The 23,773-nt window shown below is 44.4% G+C and overlaps 2 protein-coding genes across 2 annotated transcripts; both read left to right on the forward strand.

Moving 5' to 3' along the window:
• Window positions 1-6,924: 6,924 nt before the first annotated feature.
• Window positions 6,925-9,509, forward strand: LOC147005407 (uncharacterized). Its single transcript, XM_085836349.1, has 5 exons — window positions 6,925-7,070; window positions 7,253-7,455; window positions 7,995-8,042; window positions 8,684-8,880; window positions 9,132-9,509. The coding sequence occupies exons 1-5, from the start codon at window positions 6,939-6,941 to the stop codon at window positions 9,494-9,496; spliced, it is 945 nt and encodes a 314-aa protein (XP_085692475.1). The 5' UTR covers window positions 6,925-6,938; the 3' UTR covers window positions 9,497-9,509.
• An 11,196-nt stretch (window positions 9,510-20,705) lies between these two features.
• Window positions 20,706-23,295, forward strand: LOC147005408 (uncharacterized). Its single transcript, XM_085836350.1, has 5 exons — window positions 20,706-20,848; window positions 21,031-21,233; window positions 21,773-21,820; window positions 22,461-22,657; window positions 22,907-23,295. The coding sequence occupies exons 1-5, from the start codon at window positions 20,717-20,719 to the stop codon at window positions 23,257-23,259; spliced, it is 933 nt and encodes a 310-aa protein (XP_085692476.1). The 5' UTR covers window positions 20,706-20,716; the 3' UTR covers window positions 23,260-23,295.
• The last annotated feature ends 478 nt before the right edge of the window (window positions 23,296-23,773 follow it).

Genomic DNA, 23,773 nt, shown 5'->3' on the forward strand with positions numbered 1-23,773 from the left:
CGGCCCGAGAGGCCCTAGCCTCAGGATCCTCGGGAGCCATTTTGGTTCCGGGACTACGCAGAAAGTAGTCTGCACAGGTGAGAGTGTGGACTACTGGAATTAACAGCTTCTGGGACAGGCCAAAGCAACACAGCTTCTGGGAAAGGTCCTGTTTTGGCCCTTCATCTTCTGCCAGGAGGAGGTCCAAACACCAGATAACTGTACACCTTCCCTGTAAGAGGTGAGCTTGCCTGCAGAGACTGCTCTGACCACTGAAACTCAGAGGAGAGAGCTAGTCTCCCAGATCTGCTGATAGAGGGTAACAGAATCACCAGAGGAACAATCTCTAAACAGAGACAACTATAACAACGAACTCCAGAGATTACCAGATGGTGAAAGGTAAACGTAAGAATCTTACTAACAGAAACCAAGACCACTCACCATCATCATAACCCAGCACTCCCACTTCGCCCAGGCCAGGGCACCCCAACACACCCGAAAAGCTAGACCCGGATTTAAAAGCAAATCTCATGATAATGGTAGAGGACATCTAGAAGGACTTTAATAACTCACTTAAAGAAATACAGAAGAACACTGCTAAAGAGTTACAAGTTCTTAAAGAAAAACAGGAAAACACAACCAAACAGGTAAAGTTCTTAAAGAAAAACAGGAAAACACATCCAAACAGGTGATGGAAATGAACAAAACCATACTAGACCTAAAAAGGGAAGTAGACACAATAAAGAAAACCCAAAGTGAGGCAACGCTGGAGATAGAAACCCTAGGAAAGAAATCTGGAACCATAGATGCAAGCATCAGCAACAGAATACAAGAGATGGAAGAGAGAATCTCAGGTGCAGAAGATTCCATAGAGAACATCAGCACAACAATCAAAGAAAATGGAAAATGCAAAAAGATCCTAACTCAAAACATCCAGGAGGGGCTGGCGAGATGGCTCAGTGGTTAAGAGCGCCGACTGTTCTTTCGAAGGTCCTGAGTTCAAATCCCAGCAACCACGTGGTGGCTCACAACCATCTGTAACGAAATCTGATGCCCTCATCTGGAGAGTCTGAAGACAGCTACAGTGTACTTACATATAATAAATAAATCAATCTTTAAAAAAAAAAAACATCCAGGAAATCCAGGACACAATGAGGAAGACCAAACCTACGGATAATAGGAGTGGATGAGAATGAAGATTTTCAACTCAAAGGACCAGCAAATATCTTCAACAAAATTATAGAAGAAAACTTCCCAAATCTAAAGAAAGAGGTGCCCATGAACATACAAGAAGCCTACAGAACTCCAAATAGACTGGACCAGAAAAGAAATTCCCCCGACACATAATAATCAGAACAAAAAATGCACTATTTAGAATGCTAAAAGCAGTAAGGGAAAAAAGTCAAGTAACATATAAAGGCAAGCCTATCAGAATTACACCAGATTTTTCACCAGAGACTATGAAATCCAGAAGAGCCTGGACAGATGTTATACAGACACTAAAAGAACACAAATTCCAGCCCAGGCTACTATACCCAGCCAAACTCTCAATTACCATAGATGGAGAAACCAACGTATTCCACGACAAAACCAAATTCATGCATTATCTTTCCACAAATCCAGCCCTTCAAAGGATAATAACAGAAAAAAACCAATACAAGGATGGGAACCACGCCCTAGAAAAAGCAAGAAGGTAATCCCTCAACAAACCTAAAAGAAGACAGCCACAAGAACAGAATGCCAACTTTAACAACAAAAATAACAGGGAGCAACAATTACTTTTCCTTAATATCTCTTAATATCAATGGACTCAACTCCCCAATAAAAAGACATAGACTAACAAACTGGCTACACAAACAAGACCCAACATTTTGCTGCTTACAGGAAACTCATCTCAGAGAAAAAGATAGACACTACCTCAGAATGAAAGGCTGGAAAACAATTTTCCAAGCAAATTGTATGAAGAAACAAGCTGGAGTAGCCATTCTAATATCTAATAAAATTGACTTCCAACCCAAAGTCATCAAAAAAGACAAGGAGGGGCACTTCATACTCATCAAAGGTAAAATCCTCCAAGAGGAACTCTCAATTCTGAATATCTATGCTCCAAATACAAGGGCAGCCACATTCATTAAAGAAACTTTAGTAAAGCTCAAAGCACACATTGCACCTCACGAAATAATAGTGGGAGACTTCAACACACCACTTTCACCAATGGACAGATCATGGAAACAGAAACTAAACAGGGACACAGTGAAACTAAAGGAAGTTATGAAACAAATGGATCTGACAACTATCTACAGAACATTTTATCCTAAAACAAAAGGATATACTTTCTTCTCAGCACGTCATGGTACCTTCTCCAAAACTGACCACATAATTGGTCACAAAACAAGCCTCAACAGATACAAAAATATTGAAATTGTCCCATGCATCCTATCAGATCACCATGGACTAAGGCTGATCTTCAATAACAAAATAAATAATAGAAAGCCAACCTTCACGTGGAAACTGAACAACACTCTTCTCAATGATACCTTGGTCAAGGAAGGAATAAAGACAGAAATTAAGGACTTTTTAGAGTTCAATGAAAATGAAGCCACAACATACCCAGACTTATGGGACACAATGAAAACATTTCTAAGAGGAAAACTCATAGCTCTGAGTGCCTCCAAAAAGAAACTAGAGAGAGCACACATTAGCAGTTGACAACACACCTAAAAGCTCTAGAACAAAAGGAAGCAAATTCACCCAAGAGGAGTAGACAGCAGGAAATAATCAAACTCAGGGGAGAAATCAACCAAGTGGAAACAAGAAGAACTATTCAAAGAATCAACCAAACGAGGAGCTGGTTCTTTGAGAAAATCAACAAGATACACAAACCCTTAGCCAGACTCAGTAGAGAGCACAGGGAAAGCATTCTAATTAACAAAATCAGAAATGAAAAGGGAGACATAACAACAGATCCTGAAGAAATCCAAAACACCATCAGATCCTTCTACCAAAGGCTATACTCAACAAAACTGGAGAACCTGGATGAAATGGAGAAGCTTCTAGACAGATACCAGGTACCAAAGTTGAATCAAGATCAGGTTAATGATCTAAACAGCCCTATATCCCCCAAAGAAATAGAAGCAGTCATTAATAGTCTCCCAACCAAAAAAAGCCCAGGACCAGATGGATTTAGTGCAGAGTTCTATCAGACCTTCGAAGAAGATCTAATCCCAGTTCTTCACAAACTATTCCACAAAATAGAAACAGAAGGTATTCTACCCAACTCATTCTATGAAGCCACAATTACTCTGATACCCAAACCACAAAAAGACCCAACAAAGATAGAGAACTTCAGACCAACTTCCCTTATGAATATTGATGCAAAAATCCTCAACAAAGTTCTTGCTAACCGAATCCAAGAACACATCAAAACAATCATCCATCCTGACCAAGTAGGTTTCATCCCAGGGATGCAGGGATGATTCAATATATGGAAATCCATCAATGTAATCCAGTATATAAACAAACTCAAAGACAAAAACCACATGATCATCTCATTACATGCTGAAAAAGTATTTGACAAAATCCAACACCCATTCATGATAAAAGTGTTGGAAAGATCAGGAATTCAAGGCCCATACCTAAACATGATAAAAAGCAATCTACAGCAAACCAGTAGCCAACATCAAAGTAAATGGTGAGAAGCTGGAAGCAATCCCACTAAAATCAGGGACTAGACAAGGCTGTCCACTTTCTCCCTACAACATTCTACTTGAAGTCCTAGCCAGAGCAATTAGACAACAAAAGGAGATCAAGGGGATACAAATTGGAAAGGAAGAAGTCAAAATATCACTTTTTGCAGATGATATGATAGTATATATAAGTGACCCTAAAAATTCCACCAGAGAACTCCTAAGCCTGATAAACAGCTTCAATGAAGTAGCTGGATATAAAATTAACTCAAACAAGTCAATGGCATTTTTGTACACAAAGGATAAACAGGCTGAGAAAGAAATTAGGGAAACAACACCCTTCTCAATAGTCATAAATAATATAAAATACCTTGGCGTGACTCTAACTAAGGAAGTGAAAGATCTGTATGATAAGAATTTCATGTCTCTGATGAAAGAAATTAAAGAAGATCTCAGAAGATAGAAAGATCTCCCATGCTCATGTATTGGCAGGATCAATATAGTAAAAATGGCTATCTGGCCAAAAGCAATCAACAGATTCAACGCAATCCCCATCAAAATTCCAACTCAATTCTTCAAGGAATTAGAAAGGGCAATCAGCAGATTCATCTGGAATAACAAAAAACCTAGGATAGCAAAAACTCTTCTCAAGGATAAAAGAACCTCTGATGGAATCATCATGCCTGACCTAAAGCTGTACTACAGAGCAATTGTGATAAAAACTGCATGGTACTGGTATAGTGACAGACAAGTAGACCAATGGAACAGAATTGAAGACCCAGAGATGAACCCCCACAACTATGGTCACTTGATCTTTGACAAGGGAGCTAAAACCATCCAATGGAAAAAAGACAGCATTTTCAACAAATGGTGCTGGCACAACTGGCTGTTATCATGTAGAAGATTGTGAATTGATCCATTTCTATCTCCTTGTACTAAGGTCAAATCTAAGTGGATTAAGGAACTCCACATAAAACCAGAGACACTGAAACTTATAGAGGAGAAAGTAGGGAAAAGCCTCGAAGATATGGGTACAGGGGAAAAATTCCTGAATAGAACAGCAAAGGCTTGTGCTGTAAGATCAAGAATCGATAAATGGGACCTCATAAAATTGCAAAGCTTCTACAAGGCAAAAGACACCGTCAACAAGACAAAAAGACCACCAACAGACTGGGAAAGGATCTTTACCTATCCCAAATCGGATAGGGGACTAATATCCAATATATATAAAGAACTCAAGAAAGTGGACTCCATAAAATCAAATAACCCCATTAAAAAATGGGGCTCAGAACTGAACAAAGAATTCTCACCTGAGGAATACCGAATGGCTGAGAAGCACCTGAAAAAAATGTTCAACATCCTTAATCATCAGGGAAATGCAAATCAAAACAACCCTGAGATTCCACCTCACACCAGTCAGAATGGCTAAGATCAAAAATTCAGGTGACAACAGATGCTGGCAAGGATGTGGAGAAAGAGGAACACTCCTCCATTGTTGGTGGGATTGCAAGCTTGTACAACGACTCTGGAAATCAGTCTGGCAGTTCCTCAGAAAATTGGACATAGTACTACCAGAGGATTCAACAACACCTCTCCTGGGCATATATCCAGAAGATGTCCCCACTGGTAAGAAGGACACATGCTCCACTATGTTCATAGCAGCCTTATTTATAATTGCCAGAAGCTGGAAAGAACCCAGATGCCCCTCAACAGAGGAATGGATACAGAAAATGTGGTACATTTACATAATGGAGTACTACTCAGCTATTAAAAAGAATGAATTTATGAAATTCCTAGGCAAATGGATGGACCTGGAGGGCATCATCCTGAGTGAGGTAACTCAATCACAAAGGAACTCACACAATATGTACTCACTGATAAGTGGATATTAGCCCAGAAACTTATGATACCCAAGATATAAGATACAACTTGCTAAACGCATGAAACTCAAGAAGAATGAAGACCAAAGTGTGGACACTTTGCCCCTTCTTAGAATTGGGAACAAAACACCCATGGAAGGAGTTACAGAGACAAAATTTGGAGCTGTGACGAAAGGATGGACCATCTAGTGATTACCATATCCAGGGATCCATCCCATAATCAGCTTCCAACGCTGACACCATTGCATACACTAGCAAGATTTTGCTGAAAGGACCCAGATTTAGCTGTCTCTTGTGAGACTATGCGGGGCCTAGCAAACACATAAGTGGATGCTCACAGTCAGCTATTGGATGAATCACAAGGCTCCCAATGGAGAAGCTAGAGAAAGTACCCAAAGAGCTAAAGGGAACTGCAACCCTATGTGTGGAACAACAATATGAACTAACCAGTACCCCGGAGCTCTTGTCTCTAGCTGCATATGTATCAAAAGATGGCCTAGTCGGCCATCACTGGAAAGTGAGGCCCATTGGACTTGCAAACTTTATATGCCCCAGTACAGGGGAATGCCAGGGCCAAAAGGGGGGAGTGGGTGGTAAGGGAGTGGGGGGGTGGGAATGGGAAACTTTTGGGATAGCATTGGAAATGTAAATGAGGAAAATACCTAATTAAAAAAAAAGATGATCACATACACTTTGCTAAAGTTTGTTATCCCCACACTCACCTCCATTATAACCCCAATGCTCACCTAGGAGGGACCTTTCTACACTGACATGCTCCTGGCCATGTGTAAAAGAACGCTCTGTGTGCCCCTGGGCCTGGGCCTGTGAGTATGTGTGTTTCGGTGTTTATGTATGCATATGCTTTTGTGTACATGTGTGTGAATGGCACAAGTGCCTATGTTTGGCTTCTCCTCAGGTAACTCTATTAGGAGGTTTCCCAGGTATAGGGCACGTGTGATCATATACACAGGAAGACATACTAGGAAACCCATGCTAGAATGATCTGCAGGGAGCAGGTCAGGACAGTGAGAAGACCCTAAGGAAATCGCTTCTTCCTGGGATGCTTGTGGTACAGAGGGGATGGTTTGGAAACTTCTGCCTGCTTTCTCACAACTGAGGGTCTCTCTGAAGCCAGGCTTCCCAGGACTGTGTAGAGGTATGAGCTTATTGATGCCCCTGTGTCCCATTGTACACATGGAAGACAGAAGGACATCAATGGGCAGTACTGGTAAACCATTAGAGAGAGCATATGAGGAGGGTCTCCGGCTGGATACCTCAGGAAGTGACCTTACTTAACAATCCAGATGGAACTCAGAATGCTGGTTACCAGGTAACCAGAGGCCAGCAGTAGCCTTACCTGACTTACTTGTCTGGAGGACCTAGAGGGAACAAGATGTTCTCCTGTTTCCAGGGTTCCAGAGGCTCCGGCCACAAAAAAGCCAAGAGCGGTTTCCTTGTTCGCTTTTGGAGACGTTTGATTCGCCCTCTGACACACTTCAGGCATGCTTCCCACAGTGAGCCCAAGGTAACACAGGCCATCCTTAGCAAGAAAGTTTTTGTTAGTCCCCATGCTCTCCGAGGTCCCAGCCTGGGTGTGTGTTCCTGTGAGATGCTGAGGAACATCCTTGATGCTTACTGATCACTCTATGGTAATGGGTTGCTGATGTCTCTCAGAGTTTCCTAACTTAGACCCTCCTGCCTTCCTAGGTCTGTTCTCAAAATGAACAGGAGCCAGACTCTCTGCCCAAGCGCCCCCAGTTCAACTATCACAGCCGAGAATACATTCACCAAATGATCTACTACATTCCAGCTGCTATTCAGAAGCGTGATCACACCTGTATCAAGATTTTTCTCAGCCTGTACCGAATCTATGCTAGCCCTTGGGAGGTGCTGGACCTGCTGATGAGAACGTGAGTGGCTGCATCCAACATAGGAGTTAGGAGAGTTCTGCTCTTCTCCAGGACTCTGTGCTCCCATAGAACAAGGGCGATTGGACCCTGGCAGGGTTGGTCTTGGATCTCAACCTGCAAATTGACATGGCCTCATCCAGGTTTGGGAGACTCTAGTTTGTGCCTTTCACTGTCCCCAGGGAGCATCAAACACCACCCTTTCTTGTGCCTTGGAAAGAGCTCTTTACCCATTTGTATAAAAGGTTCTAGGTCCCATCTGACCAATATGGGATTAATAGAACTGGAAAAGGGTGCTAGGTTGGGGGGCCCACAAAGCTGGGAACCAACCAAAAGCCCTGGCAGGGAACATCTAGCCTTCTACCCTTTGTGTGAATATCTTTGAAGACCTGTGACTTCAGCACAGAAGTCAGAACTGTGCAGAGAGACCACATCATCTGTGTTTCCTCTCTGCAGTCATCAGACTCTAGTAGCTCACTGTAGCTCTATTAGTAGGTTGGGGACACAAGTCTTTAGGGTGACACCCTCATGGAATACCACAGGTATGCATCCTTCCGGCCTGACTGTATAAAGGACCAGCAAACTAGGAGGTGAGTGGGCTTCAGGTGAAAGAGAGGTAAGAGCCCATGGGTGCAATGCTGTGGGTGGGGTCAGACGGAGGTAAGAGCCCATCTGTAGAGTTGGAAGAAGATGGAGGTAAGGGTCAACTTGTGTGGTAAGATGAGGTAGGGGAAAGAGGGAGGTAAGGGCCCATTTGTGGATTCGGGGCTGGGGGGAGGTAAAGACTTATCTTTACCGTGGTGTAGGGGGAAGTGGGAGGTAATGGCCTATCTGTACAGTGAGTGGGGTAGGACGATTGCTGTGGACTAAGCACTTGTCAGGTGCCCTCCTTTGGGGATTCCCATTAGAGGAATGGTAGCTGATATTTCACCTGCAGGTGGAGAAAATTATAGGTCTCCAATGGGCTCCTTTGGTCTGAGGAGCAGAGGGAAGGATGGAAGCTGAAGGGCCCTGGGAGAATCTATTCCCACTACAGCCCAATTACCCCATCTGTCCTGCAAGGGACAGAAAGTGTCTGGAATCCTCTGCACACAGCCCCATACTCCTGACCACTATGCTCATCGGCAGATTGGCTGGCAGGAATTACCTCGTCTGATGGTGCGCAAGGCTCCTCTTGAGAAGCAAGGCCAGTCTTCTGACTCAACTTCCCTCCAACCTTCTCTTCCCCCAGAGCCATATTCAGGTTTCTGTTCGGCTGGTTTAAGAAATACCCGCAGGATTTTTATGAGTCCCCAGACCTGGCTGTTGTGAGGCAGTTCATTGACTATGTGAAGTGCAATGTGCCTTCCGCAGATGCAGATACCCAAGCCAGGGAGCTGCTCTCTGTGCTTGAGGATCAGGAGGCAATAGAGCTACAGATTGAGGAAGGTGAGGAGGTCTGGGGTGGGTTTCCTGGCAAGGTAGGAGGGGGTTTCTGTGATGGGTTCCAGCAGGGCATTCTCCAGAGCTTTGGCCTGAACCCAGGGCTGGACTGCAGTCAGGTAAGATGTCCCACGGAGAAGAGAGAACTGGAGATCCTCTGGCATGAAAAGGCCTTGTGTGGCCATCAAGGGCATCTTGGGGAAGATCACCCCATCCTAGGCTGTCTCCACTAAAAGCATGTCTTCTTCTACTTTTAGATTTTGCCACAGCTCCAGAGCCCCCAGAGCAGGAGACTCTGACTCGGAGGCCAGTTTCTGTGACAGAGCCACAGGGAGACAAGCAACCCCGAGAGGACACTGAGCTTGTGAAAAGAGCTGTTCTGGATCCCTTTGAACCAAAAGCCACAATAGAGCTGCATCCGACTTTAGATCAAGCTGTGCCCATATCAGATGGTACACTCTCACCTGTAGATGTTACTGCAGATGAGGCAACAGGTGTGGCTGCAGATGAGGCTGCAGATGTTGCTGCAGATGTTTCACCTGCCAGGCAGTTATTTGTGTCTTACACTGTGCAGTTAGGGACACCAGATTTCGTTTTCCCTCTGCCTGAGGTTGACATATAGTTAGGAGAATGGTCTGCAGAGTTCTACGCAGCTGAGGTTCCCCACCTAAGCTTATCTCATATTTTTAGAGAAAATATCTTATAGCTTTGTTCGATTCTTTTTTTTTTTAATCATACTGTTGTTTTCATTGTTGTGTTTTTATTTATGTTTGGATATTAATAAAAATAAATATTTGTTCTTCTTAAAAGATATCATTCTTTTCTCCAGTGGTTCAATCTACTTATGTTTTACTTGTGGACTGCATCAAAGATTTGAGTCAAACAGGTTGATCGCAGAAATGGGACCCTCACAGGAATCAGGGAAAGCAAGCAGCCGGTGTGACAGAAAGTGGGCAAATACCTGCAGTGGTGAACAATATAAACTATGTGACTAAACTGTGTGATGGTGGCGTGGCATTACTGGGCTCAGCAGTGCCCCTAACAATTAGGGACACAGAGCCCCATATCAGGGCTCCTGGACAGAGGTCTCTACTCTCTGGGCTTCTTTTCTGTCAAACTGACAGGGGAAGCATGCAGACAAGGATAAAGTGAGCCTAACTGTAATGGGGCACACCATTCTTGCCATCCCTGGGTCCAAAGCTGTGCGTACACACTGCACCTTGTTTAAATAGGTGGTTATCACAAAGAATTGCCAGGTTCCCCCCACAATTCTAGGGGTGATCTGTTGGGAGCCATTAAGACAACACAATTGTCCTGATCTCTGAATTGGGCCTCTCCCCTGGAGAAGAATAGGGGATCAAAAGCAGGCCACCAACACACTGATTCTGAGAACAACCACAGAATATTCCAGCCCTAAGTCATCGCTGATGTCCTGACCACACCCTGATACCACCAAGTTCCTGCTTCCCCGTGTAACTGCGTAAAGAATGTACAATTCTATTGTCCCACTCCTCCTGCTGATAAGTATCTGTACTTCCCCTTTTGCTTGTGCATTTAATCCTTGGGCCTGGCTAATACATTGGGGCCTTGATGCAACTCAGAATGCTTCTGTGTCGTTATTCGCGCAAGGCCCTCGTGACTCTATACCCCCCAGTTTGGTTCTTAGGAGAAGGTCTCCTCGAGACCCTGGAATAACTGGACCTGCTGGACGGGTCAAGTGGCGCCAGACATTGGGCACGAGGTACGACTACCCTCCCGACAATGTATTAAAGAGGTACTGCGCAGACAGTAAGACATTGAGACAGTTCCGGGCCACTTCTCTTGAGTGTTCTGGACGGACGTTGAGAGGTAAGCCTAGGCATTCAGTTGTTGTCCCATTAACCATGGGGAAGGCTCTGTCCAAAGAGGCAGTTTTTAGTCAAGAGATAAAGGGGTATCTTTAGGAGAGAGCGTCAAAAAAAAAAAAAAAAAAAAAAAAAGAAAAGAAAAAAAAAAGGATTTAATAAAATATTTATGTATTGTGGACGAGAGATGTCCATGGCTGGTATTGAATGGTTCTGAAATACACCCTTTAACTTAGAATAAAGTAGGCCAAGATATTAACGCTTTGATAAAACAAGAAGATGTCCGTGAGTCCTTTTTTAGCAATTGGGGAATCATCAGAGATCTCCTTAAAGAGGCAGAAGAGGGCGGAGAAGGTGCTCGCCTCCAAGCCCTTACTGAAGATTTTTTAGAAAACTCCCAATCACCATCTCACAAAAGTGAACTCCTAACACCAAGGCAGATTGTGCAGGGTTCCGGCAGAGAGTTCAGTGAGCTCCGATGTGCGGCCTTCTTTGCCCTGGGCCCCTCACAGTCTTGGCCAGCTCAGGGTGAGCCCGAGGGGCCCGGGAGCAGCCTCAGTCCCTACCCTTAGGATGCCAGGAGCCCTCACCCTCAAGGCAGTCACCAGCTAGTCCTGAAGGCCAAGGCTGGCCCTTCAGGGCTTCTGCGGCCTGAGGGGACAGGTCTGAGCAAGAACACTCTGCCATCAATGGCATGGGATGGGAGGCCCGCCCGCGAGCTCGCAGACCTGGATGAACTGAGGCCTCAATGGGCCTGGATGAAGGTGAGCGGCCCCCCTCTTCCACTAATTTACTGTGGTCTATACCCCTGCTTTCAGATGCTAGGCAGCTTCCCTTCGAGTCAGTTCAGCCTACCTTGACAGAACTCTCTGGGATAGGAAGTTGTGTGTTGGGTTCAGGCATGCTTCTGCCGAGGCCCTTGCTAGAGATTTGCAATAACACGTTTAGAGTAAATAAAAATGGGTTTTAAAGAGACTTCATAAAGGTCAAAATAAAGCTCAATTTTTACTGTTACCTTTTTTACAATTCCCCAATCCTACATTGTGTCAAAAAATTCATAGATTAGGTTTTATTAGAAGTTAAGAAATCATTTCCTAAAACATATATAATTCATTTTGTCGATGGTGTTTTTGTTGGTTGCAGAAAATAGAGAGCATTTTTGCAGATGGCTATAAAATATTTGACTAAGTGTGGAGTGATGATGGCTTTGAAAAAGATTCAGCATGGTAAACTTTTAGGCTATTTGAGACATTTAGTGTATAGAGATTGTGTGTTTTCTCAAAAATTTGCCCTCAGATTAAATAAATTAAAAGTTTTGGATGCTTGCCAGAAAATTGCTGTTAGAAAATTTTGGATTTTAATCTTGGTTTGACAAGCTGCCTCGTACAAGCAGGAAAGGAAAGGAAGGGATAGAGGAAAATGGATTTTAGAACTCTCCCAGGGACAGAAAGAAATCGGGGGACGCCCTGTTTTATTCTCTCTGGCCCCTACAGGAGAAATTCTCTACCCTCTTTATATTGTCTATGTTTGGTGCACCAATCCCGTGTCAATTCATGCATGTCTTCTGTTTCGTTGTCTGAATGACTGACTGTTTTATGTTTCATGTTGAAATGAAAAAGAAAAAAAATGGTTAAAACTTTACCTGCTTAATCACTCTCAGTTTGCACAACTGAGGCTGAGAGGCCCCTCCCTTTAGCCAAAAATCAAGCACAGCAGGAGAGGTCCTGCTGAAATACTTGTTTTTAAAGAAAAGGCATCTGCAACCTCTTAGTTCTAAGGCAAATAAGCTGATAGTTGTTTTTTTTCCTAAAAAATTCTCTGCAATTTTGTGATTATTGTGTTTAGCAAATGACAAAGTGTGTTTTTATCTTATAAGTATAGCTATGAAAAGTAAAATACTTTGATTGATCTAAATTTATAAGATTGGTGTAGCCACTTCATTTGGTTTTTGATTGGTCTTAAAGGTAAAAACATGATCTGCATATCTTGGTCATAGAGAATTGGCTTACAAGTTATTTGGGTATGATTAAAAAGGTGTAACACTGGTTACAAAGTTAGCTTAAAAGTAGGAACTCAGGGCTAGAGTCATTTTCCAACAAAAGCACCTGGCATAAACCAGCCCAGAAAACTAGTCCTCTAAAGATACTTCAGGTCCCCGTCGCTCAGTGCTCAGCCATTTTTATACTTTGCTGAGCAGAGGACTCCGAGAGAGAGCATAGCTCAGAGTAAACTAAGAGTAGAGTGCCTGAGGAAGAATCCTAATGTCAAATTCCTGCTTCAACCCACGTGGATATGGCATGAACACAAATGCACATGCATAACCATGCATAGACATAAACCAATGTACACACATACACATACACAAATCACATGTACACACAAACACACACACATAAACACAAACACACAAACTGTTTTAGTGGTTTACTGCTGAAAACAGATACAATGACCAAGGCAACATTTATCTGGAGTAGGCTCAAAATTTCAGAGATACCTCCATGATAATCAGGGTAGGAGCAGGACAGCATCCAGGCAGGGATGGTGCAGGAGGAGCTAAAAATTCTACCTCTTCATCTGAAGGGTGCTAGCAGAATACTCACTTCCAGGGAGCTAGGATGAGTGTCTTAAAACCCACATGCACAGTAGCACACCTACTCCAAAAAGGCCACACCTTCTAATAGTGCCACTCCCTGGGACAAGCATATGCAAGCCATCTCACACACACACACACACACACACACACACACAACTTGATCATGGCAATTCTACGTGACACCTTGAACACCTCTTACCAGCTGCGGTCAACTGTCAGGAAGGAAGAAGTGTTGATGGATGTGAAAGCAGAGCACAGAAGTGTACAGAGAAAATAATTGTGGAATGCAGTGTTCAGAGTCTCACTATGGAGTTCTGGCTGGCTTGGAGCTCACCCTGCAAGTTGTCAGCTTGTGCTGCCCTTGGTCTACAGATCCTCCCTTTGTGCTGCCCTTGGTCTTCAGATTCTTCCATTTAAATCCCTTAAATCAGTGGAGTTCAACCCTTGGGTCAAATGTGTTTTTGTATATATACACATTATGATTAATATGAATGGCAGTAGTAGAGTTATAAGATGTCAATGAAAACAATATATGGCTAGGGTCACCACAGCAGCCTGAAACTTATTGAAGAGTCACAACACCAGTAAGTTCTAGGACCACGGCCTTCAATGGTGGGATTATAGGTGTGTACCTTGATACTGAGAACAACAAACTTGTTTCTCCTTCTCCAGGTGCTCTCCAGCACAGGAGCTGCTTGGATCATTGGATGACTTGCCCCTGCAGATACGTTTGTGGACACCTGTGTTAAAAGACTAGACAGAGAACGTGAGCCCTACACAGAAAGGGAGAACATAAGGAAGGGGTTAATGAGAGAGTTGGGCCCAGCACCAGGCTCTGCGAAGACTTTGAAGTGAAGATGGCGACATTAAGTGGGTTGCTGACACATGTACCATATCTTTCTCATCTGCCTCCTGAGACCTCTTATTAATACAGATACTGCTCAACTCAGAACTGGACTAAGATTCATTCTCCCCATTGTGCCCAATGTTATGAAAATAGTTCAACCACTGGTGGGAAGGTGACCCTGACCTGGCTAGCTGCCTGCCAGGTAGAGAACAGCATGATTGCTGTTCTTGTGAGTCTGTATCTAGGCTGTGATGGGCTGTTTAGTGACGTGTCTGCCCTCAAGGTCTCCCTGCCCACTGACTCTTCTCCTATACTCCTATAACTAATGTCCACAAACTCGTTGGTTCATCCCATAGGGTTATGCTGTGTGTGTGATGGTTTGCATGGGAAATGTTGCCCTTTGAGCTCTAGTGTTTGAACACCAGGTCCTGAGTCTGGAAGATGGATAGCACAGAGGAGCTCATTGGAATGGTAGAATCTGTTTGAAGGATACTGTTTTAGAGAGAAAGAAAGCAAGAAAGCATGAAAGCAAGAAAGCAAGAAAGTACGCAAGCAAGCAAGCAAGAAAGAAAACTGTGTTGTGTAAAGGATATCTCTTAAGGACCACAGATGCACAACAGCAAGAGTGGAACCCAACGTCACAGATGTCTTTGGGTAATAACATCCCATCTGTGTCAGTCTTTGGCTGTGCAGGGTGGAGACAGTGTGCAGAGGGATTCTGTTTTTTACTTGCAAGGTTTTAGTAAGTCTGTCTTAGCAATTTTTAATTGCTGTAAAAAGACACCATGACCAAGGCTGCTGCAGACCCTCTTTGTCCCTTGTCTGTGTGGAATGGGTCTCTAGAGCAGGTGGGCAAGGAGTGGGCAGGAACTGACAGATTCGACACAGGGAGTGTGGATATGAATGTAATGTGTCAAATTGAGCATCAAACTTTTTTTTTTTAAAGATTTTATTTTATTTATTATATGTAAGTACACTGTAGCTGTCTTCAGACACTCCAGAAGAGGGCACCAGATCTCATTACGGATGGTTGTGAGCCACCATGTGGTTGCTGGGATTTGAACTCTGGACCTTCGGAAGAGCATTCGGGTGCTCTTACCCACTGAGCCATCTCACCAGCCCGCATCAATCTTTTTATACAGAATAAAATAGGGAAGTTGGGTGACACATCGGCAAGGTACAAAGAGATTAGTGGATTCTTACAGAAAACCGAGGAATGCAAACACGGAAGAACTGGCAGGAACCAAGTGGGATAAAATTCAATGTTAACAACTGTGATCAAAAACAGCTCCACCTAAGGTCTACTTAATCTTAGAAGCCAGGGGCAAGGGCTTCGTGCCCTTGCTATAGTTCCTACTCTAGTCTATAGTATAGTCCACCTTCCCCCTAAGCCATGGTAAATACTTGTGTATTGGTGTAACTCAGCTATCTATAGTTCTAAGTATCTACTCTGGTTCCCCCTTAGACCACAACCTTCCTTCTTTGTAGATAATAGTGAATATCTGTGCAGGGCAGGGACTTAGCTATCCATGCCTAAGGTCGGATCAAGGACTGCCTAGAATCTAACTTAGCTATATGTCAAAATATCAATCCTTTGGAGCACTTGTAATAAATCAATATTAAAGGAAAGCACATAGATCTGTTTACCAACTAAAGCAAGGACATTGGAGTATTCCTTATACAGGATGCCACGGTTCCAGGAGACTAAGTTTCCATGAACTTTTTCGCCTCAGGACAGCGCCCAGGTTTTTGGGGCCTGTCGCGCTTGTCACTACTGGAGTGGATGTAGCACAAGGCAACTCATAAACGAAAGCATTTAGCTGGGGGCTTGTTACAGTTTCACAGGGTGAGTCCTTCACCACCATGTTGGGCAGCAGGTAGGCAGGCATGGCCCAGGATCAGTGGCCGAAAGCTACATCTGATCCATAAGGAGAAGTCAGGGAGGGAGAGAGGTTGATGTGCCTAGCATGGGCCTCTGAGACCTCAAAGTTTACTCCAATTGACACCCTTGCTCCAACAAGGACACACCTCTTAATCCTTCCCAAAACCATTTCATCAACTAGGGACCAAGTCATTCAAGTATAGGAGCCTATGGGGGCCATCATTACTCAAACCACCACACTCTCTGAACTCTTAAACAATATTGTGAAACATGAAGATGGGCTGGAGAGATGGCTTAATGGTTAGAAACCCTGGCAGGTCTTGTGGAGGACCTTGCTTACATAACTAGCATCCACACTATGGCTCATAACCACCTGTTAACTCTAATTGCACAGGGGATCTGACGCCCTCTCCTGGCCCCTTTGGACACTGCCTGCATTTACTGCACTGACATATATGTAGACAAAGACCCCTGTCTTCCTCAGGCCTCTCTAAGGAATAGAACTGCTAGGATGAATACACACACACACACACACACACACACACACGCACGTGCACCCGTACACGCATTTGGGCACACACACACAGACACACACACTGTCAAAAGCTTAAACATTTATTAAAGAGCTCTATTATGGTGTTCACAGGCCGTGGTCCAGCTAGCCCAACAGTGGCTGTCTTTTTATGGACAGACCAAGAATTTGGTGGCTTCATACTCCACAAGACTGTTTGTTTCAGTCATCGCTATCTAGTGCTGAAGTCCGAGGCAATTCCTAGAGAGTTGCTGATCCTCAGTCTCCACTGGAATCCGAAAGCAGCGGCTAAGACCAGAGAGAGCAGGGGCAAGCAGGCAAAACCCAAAAGCTTCCTTCTTCCATGTCCTTTAGTGTGGGCTGCCACCAGAACAGGTGTGTTGGAGTTGTAAGGTGAGTCTCCCACCCCAAATGATCCAATCAATAATATCCCTCACCAGTGAATAACTTCATTGGTGTTAATCAATTAGAGATACAGTCAAACTGACAACCCAGATTAGCCACCACATGCACATAATACAAAAATATGAAATACTTATAAAAATGAAAAAACCAAAACAGTTTATATGCTAAAAATGGTATCTCCCTCTACGTGGAGACATGCCCTGTTTCTTCCCTTAAATTGTTTAGCCAGTTTGGTAGGTCAGGGATCTAGCTAGCACCAATAGGATCCTGGTTCACCCAAAGATAATGTACTTGTTTTGTTTGTTTGGTTTTGGTTTTTTCGATACAGGGTTTCTCTGTATAGCTCTGGCTGTCCTGACTTTACTTTGTAGACCAGGCTGGACTCGAACTCAGAAACCTAGCTCCCTCTATCTCCCACATGCTGGGATTAAAGGCTTGAGCCAGCAATTGCTGGCTGTAATGTACTTTAAAGGAGCCCCTACCTCCTTCTCTACCCACACCCAGCACAGTCCCCACAAGTCAAGCCACCATGAGGTTCTGCAGTGTCTGCCTGCTTTTCTCAATGCTGATTTTGAAACGAAGAGTCATGTTTTTTCTCTCATCATTTTCATTATGATGTGGCCAGGTCCTCGGTATCCTTTTAAATCTGTGGGCTTCCTCTTTTTCTGATGTTTCCTCTGCACCAAACAAACCCCTCCCTGCATCCCTCGTCAGCTTGATGAGTACAGGGCATCTTGGCAAGTTGTCTCTTTCCTGTTCCCCACAGGACAGTTGGAGGGTCCAAGAAGGAGCACAGAGTCCCCTGTGTAGGACAGTCCCTCATTAAGTCAGCTGCAATTCCCGCACATCAGTGACGAGAGTGGAACCCCTCCTGCAGGGATGGCAACACAGGCAGGATTTGAACATGGCTCTTCCCACATGGGAATCTTTTCATTATGTGCCTCTTGGAATCTACCAGCTGCTATTGATGGAGCAGGAATTCTCCAGCCTGGAGACATAGGACTTAGATGCTGTGATAGGACGTGTTCATATTTGTCCTCATTATAGTTTTACATGAAGTCAATTACAATGAATTAAGTTTCATTGTTGACAGTAGTACCAACATGAGTTCCTATTCCTGATCTACTGTAGAGATTGTCTCAACCTTAATGGAGTGTGTTCTGCTCTGAGACTCCATCCTTTTCGTGAGAATTTGCAAGCTTTGTCATAAATTGCTGTTTTGCTCTTGAGAAAGGGTCTCACTGTGTACACCTGACTGGCCTGGGACTCTCTATGTAGATCTAGGTGGCCTCAAACTCATAGCAATCTCCCTGCCTATGCCTCCTGAGTGCTGGGGTTAAATGCATTCACCACCATGCCCAGACATTTCTTTCTTTGTTTCTAATGTCTAGGAGCTATTAAACAAAATTCTCCATTTTAATTCATAATTTTACTTTCTTACCGGTTTTGTCAGAGTTCTGACTTTAATTCATTTTTCAAAAAAATTGGTATTGGCATTCATGACTTTATGACTTTTTTTCCCCCTCATGTCCCTAATGTATTTTTGTCTTTCCTTGTCTTCTTTTTTTGTTCTTGTAAATGTTCCTCAGAGAGACTCCCATTTCGATGGTTTTTAGTCTTCTTCTTTCCTGACACAGCCTTTAATATTTCCTACCAGCACGACGTTCTCTGCACCCCAGTTGAATCCATCACAGTTTTAATGTGACCTACTATAAGGTTTTGCCTTTGTGTTTGTATAAGCACCACATTCATGCAGTGCCCACAGAGGCCAGAAGAGGGCGACTGATCCTATGGAACCAGAGTTACAGCTGGGTGTGAGCTGCTGTGTGGGTGCTGGGAACAGAACCGGGGTCCTGTGCAAGAGCAGCAGTTCTTTGAAGTCGTCTCTACACATGAAATAATAATAACGACAACAATAACAATCCACTAATAAATAACCAACAAATAATTATTAATTGATAATTAATCAATTTTAACAACAACTAATGATCAACTATTGGCTAACAATTAAGTATAAGTTGGAATTAGTAAATAATTATTAGTTCACAATTAATCAACTAACTTAATTAACAATCAATTATTAATTTACAGCTGATAATCTACCAACAACAAAAATAATTGTTCATTGTCAATTAATAGTTGTCAATTAAAATTATTAATTGATTAACTGATAAATTAATCAATTAATCATTAAATTTGATCATTAATGAATATACTTTGCAGCGATTAACAAAAAACCAAAATGGTCCTGAGTGATAGCTCAGCTGTTAAGGGCACTGGCTGCTCTGGCAGAGGACCTGGGTTCATTTCCCTGAACCCACAAGGTGTCTCACGACCATGCAGAACCAGGGGACAGGAGATCCAGTGCACTCTTCTGGCTTCCATTCACACAGCACACATGCAGTCGTAGAAACACATGCACTCATCCACGTAATGATAAGACTTTTTCAAAGAAACAAAACATTTTTAACTATGTAAAAGTTCTTGTGCATGGTACTGAGGGACAGGAGGCCATTGTCATACAAATACATATTTGCACTCAGCAGGCCTCCCATGCATCCTTCTACCCCCATTGACCTCCATTGATCCTGTGTCCTTCCAACAGAGATTCATGCTGTGTATACTAATATGATTTTTTTTTGATATTTCTTAATATCTAGAAACCACCAACACCTCTCTTTTTTCCTTCCACCTTCATCTGTTTTTGCATGGACAGATTGTGTTTCCCATTTTTCTTCAACAATAAAAATTGACCTATGATTTTACTTAATAGTACTCCTTAAAGAAGTAGGATATGGAAACTCTTCCAAAGTCTTAATGTTTGTGCATGGTTTTTCTTCAGGGTAGGGAATGCTATAGTGAGCAGCATGGGACACCCTGCAAACCAGAACCCAGTCAGCCATCGTCTGGGGAACACAGAAGAAGCACACTGAGGCCTGTGGAAGCCCACATGGGAAAACACTAGAACACATGGAAAAGCAGAGGAGCCCCGCCCACTCCCCTAAGAGAGAGGCACAACTAAAGATGATCACATACACTTTGCTAAAATTCATTATCCCCACACTCACCTCCATTATAACACTAATGCTCACCTAGGAGGGGCCTTTCTACACTGACATGCTCCTGGCCATGTGTAAAAGAACGCTCTGTGTGCCCCTGGGCCTGGGCCTGTGAGTATGTGTGTTTTGGTGTTTATGTATGCATATGCTTTTGTGTACATGTGTGTGAATGGCACAAGTGCCTATGTTTGCCTTCTCGTCAGGTAACTCTATTAGGACGTTTGCCAGGTATAGGGCACGTGTGATCATATACACAGGAAGACATACTAGGAAACCCATGCTGGAATGATCTGCAGGGAGCAGGTCAGGACAGTGAGAAGACCCTAAGGAAATCGCTTCTTCCTGGGATGCTTGTGGTACAGAGGGGATGGTTTGGAAACTTCTGCCTGCTTTCTTACAGCTGAGGGTCTCTCTGAAGCCAGGCTTCCCAGGACTGTGTAGAGGTATGAGCTTATGGATGCCACTCTGTCCCATTGTACACATGGAAGACAGAAGGACAGCAATGGGCAGTACTGGTAACCATTAGAGAGAGCATATGAGGAGAGGCTCAGGCTGGATGACCTCAGGAAGTGACCTTACTTAACAATCCAGATGGAACTCAGAATGCTGGTTCCCAGGTAACCAGAGGCCAGCAGTAGCCTTACCTGACTTACTTGTCTGGAGGACCTAGAGGGAACAAGATGTTCTCCTGTTTCCAGGGTTCCAGAGGCTCCGGCCACAAAAAAGCCAAGAGCGGTTTCCTTGTTCGCTTGTGGAGACGTTTGATTCGCCCTCTGACACACTTCAGGCATGCTTCCCACAGCGAGCCCAAGGTAACACAGGCCAGCCTTAGCAAGAAAGTGTTTGTTAGTGCCCGTGCTCCCCGAGGTCCCAGCCTGGGTGTGTGTTCCTGTGAGATGCTGAGGAGCATCCTTGATGCTTACTGATCACTCTATGGTAATGGGTTGCTGATGTCTCTCAGAGTTTCCTAACTTAGACCCTCCTGCCTTCCTAGGTCTGTTCTCAAAATGAACAGGAGCCAGAATCTCGGCCCAAGCGACCCCAGTTCAACTATCACAGCCGAGAATACGTTCACCAAATGATCCACTACATTCCAGCTGCTATTCAGAAGCGTGATCACACCTGTATCAAGATTTTTCTCAGCCTGTACCGAATCTATGCTAGCCCTTGGGAGGTGCTGGACCTGCTGATGAGAACGTGAGTGGCTGCATCCAACATAGGAGTTAGGAGAGTTCTGCTCTTCTCCAGGACTCTGTGCTCCCATAGAACAAGGGCGATTGGACCCTGGCAGTGTTGGTCTTGGATCTCAACCTGCAAATTGACATGGCCTCATCCAGGTTTGGGAGACTCTAGTTTGTGCCTTTCACTGTCCCCAGGGAGCATCAAACACCACCCTTTCTTGTGCCTTGGAAAGAGCTCTTTACCCATTTGTATAAAAGGTTCTAGGCCCCATCTGACCTATAAGGGATTAATAGAACTGGACAAGGGTGCTAGGTTGGGGGGCCCACAAAGCTGGGAACCAACCAAAAGCCCTGGCAGGGAACATCTAGCCTTCTACCCTTTGTGTGAATATCTTTGAAGACCTGTGACTTCAGCACAGAAGTCAGAACTGTGCAGAGAGACCACATCATCTGTGTTTCCTCTCTGCAGTCATCAGACTCTAGTAGCTCACTGTAGCTCTATTAGTAGGTTGGGGACACAAGTCTTTAGGGTGACACCCTCATGGAATACCACAGGTATGCATCCTTCCGGCCTGACTGTATAAAGGACCAGCAAACTAGGAGGTGAGTGGGCTTCAGGTGAAAGAGAGGTAAGAGCCCATGGGTGCAATGCTGTGGGTGGGGTCAGACGGAGGTAAGAGCCCATCTGTAGAGTTGGAAGAAGATGGAGGTAAGGGTCAACTTGTGTGGTAAGATGAGGTAGGGGAAAGAGGGAGGTAAGGGCCCATTTGTGGAGTCGGGGCTGGGGGGAGGTAAAGACCTATCTTTACCGTGGTGTAGGGGGAAGTGGGAGGTAATGGCCTATCTGTACAGTGAGTGGGGTAGGACGATTGCTGTGACTAAGCACTTGTCAGGTGCCCTCCTTTGGGGATTCCCATTAGAGGAATGGTAGCTGATATTTCACCTGCAGGTGGAGAAAATTGTAGGTCTCCAATGGGCTCCTTTGGTCTGAGGAGCAGAGGGAAGGATGGAAGCTGAAGGGCCATGGGAGAATCTATTCCCACTACAGCCCAATTACCCCATCTGTCCTGCAAGGGACAGAAAGTGTCTGGAATCCTCTGCACACAGCCCCATACTCCTGACCACTATGCTCATCGGCAGATTGGCTGGCAGGAATTACCTCGTCTGATGGTGTGCAAGGCTCCTCTTGAGAAGCAAGGCCAGTCTTCTGACTCAACTTCCCTCCAACCTTCTCTTCCCCCAGAGCCATATTCAGGTTTCTGTTCGGCTGGTTTAAGAAATACCCGCAGGATTTTTATGAGTCCCCAGACCTGGCTGTTGTGAGGCAGTTCATTGACTATGTGAAGCGCAATGTGCCTTCCACAGATGCAGATACCCAAGCCAGGGAGCTGCTCTCTGTGCTTGAGGATCAGGAGGCAATAGAGCTACAGATTGAGGAAGGTGAGGAGGTCTGGGGTGGACTGTCTGGCAAGGTAGGAGGGGGTTTCTGCGATGGGTTCCAGCAGGGCATTCTCCAGAGCTTTGGCCTGAACCCAGGGCTGGACTGCAGTCAGGTAAGATGTCCCACGAGAGGAGAGAACTGGAGTTCCCTGGCATGAAAAGGCCTTGTGTGGCCATCAAGGGCATCTTGGGGAAGATCACCCCATCCGAGGCTGTCTCCACTAAAAGTATGTCTTCTTCTACTTTTAGATTTTGCCACAGCTCCAGAGCCCCCAGAGCTGGAGACTCTGACTCGGAGGCCAGTTTCTGTGACAGAGCCACAGGGAGACGAGCAACCCCGAGAGGACACTGAGCTTGTGAAAAGAGTAGTTCTGGATCCCTTTGAACCAAAAGCCACAATAGAGCTGCATCCGACTTTAGATCAAGCTGTGCCCATATCAGATGGTACACTCTCAGCTGTAGATGTTACTGCAGATGAGGCAACAGGTGTGGCTGCAGATGTTGCTGCAGATGTTTCACCTGCCAGGCAGTTATTTGTGTCTTACACTGTGCAGTTAGGGACACCAGATTTCGTTTTCCCTCTGCCTGAGGTTGACATATAGTTAGGAGAATGGTCTGCAGAGTTCTACGCAGCTGAGATTCCCCACCTAAGCTTATCTCATATTTTTAGAGAAAATATCTTATAGCTTTGTTGAATTCTTTTTTTTATCATACTGTTATTTTCATTGTTGTGTTTTTATTTATGTTTGGATATTAATAAAAATAAATATTTTTTGTTCTTAAAAGATATCATTCTTTTCTCCAGTGGTTCAATCTACTTATGTTTTACTCGTGGACTGCATCAAAGATTTGAGTCAAACAGGTTGATCGCAGAAATGGGACCCTCACAGGAATCAGGGAAAGCAAGCAGCTGGTGTGGCAGAAAGTGGGCAAATACCTGCAGTGGTGAACAATATAAACTATGTAACTAAACTGTGTGACGGTGGCGTGGCATTACTGGGCTCAGCAGTGCCTCTAACAATTAGGGACACAGAGCCCCATATCAGAGCTCCTGGACAGAGGTCTCTACTCTCTGGGCTTCTTTCCTGTCAAACTGACAGGGGAAGCATGCAGACA

This window comes from Mus caroli, unplaced genomic scaffold (genome assembly GCF_978045245.1).
Source record: "Mus caroli unplaced genomic scaffold, Mus_caroli_1 scaffold_4, whole genome shotgun sequence".
Taxonomy (NCBI): Eukaryota; Metazoa; Chordata; class Mammalia; order Rodentia; family Muridae; genus Mus; species Mus caroli.

Excerpts from the sequence above, each read along its gene's own strand:
- LOC147005407 (XM_085836349.1), top strand. The coding sequence starts at position 6,939 with ATGTTCTCCTGTTTCCAGGGTTCCAGAGGCTCCGGCCACAAAAAAGCC. Across the intron at positions 7,071-7,252 it reads CTTCCCACAGTGAGCCCAAG|GTCTGTTCTCAAAATGAACA; the intron begins GTAACACAGGCC and ends CTGCCTTCCTAG. Across the intron at positions 8,043-8,683 it reads AAGGACCAGCAAACTAGGAG|AGCCATATTCAGGTTTCTGT; the intron begins GTGAGTGGGCTT and ends CTCTTCCCCCAG.
- LOC147005408 (XM_085836350.1), top strand. The coding sequence starts at position 20,717 with ATGTTCTCCTGTTTCCAGGGTTCCAGAGGCTCCGGCCACAAAAAAGCC. Across the intron at positions 21,234-21,772 it reads CTGGACCTGCTGATGAGAAC|GTATGCATCCTTCCGGCCTG; the intron begins GTGAGTGGCTGC and ends GGAATACCACAG. Across the intron at positions 21,821-22,460 it reads AAGGACCAGCAAACTAGGAG|AGCCATATTCAGGTTTCTGT; the intron begins GTGAGTGGGCTT and ends CTCTTCCCCCAG.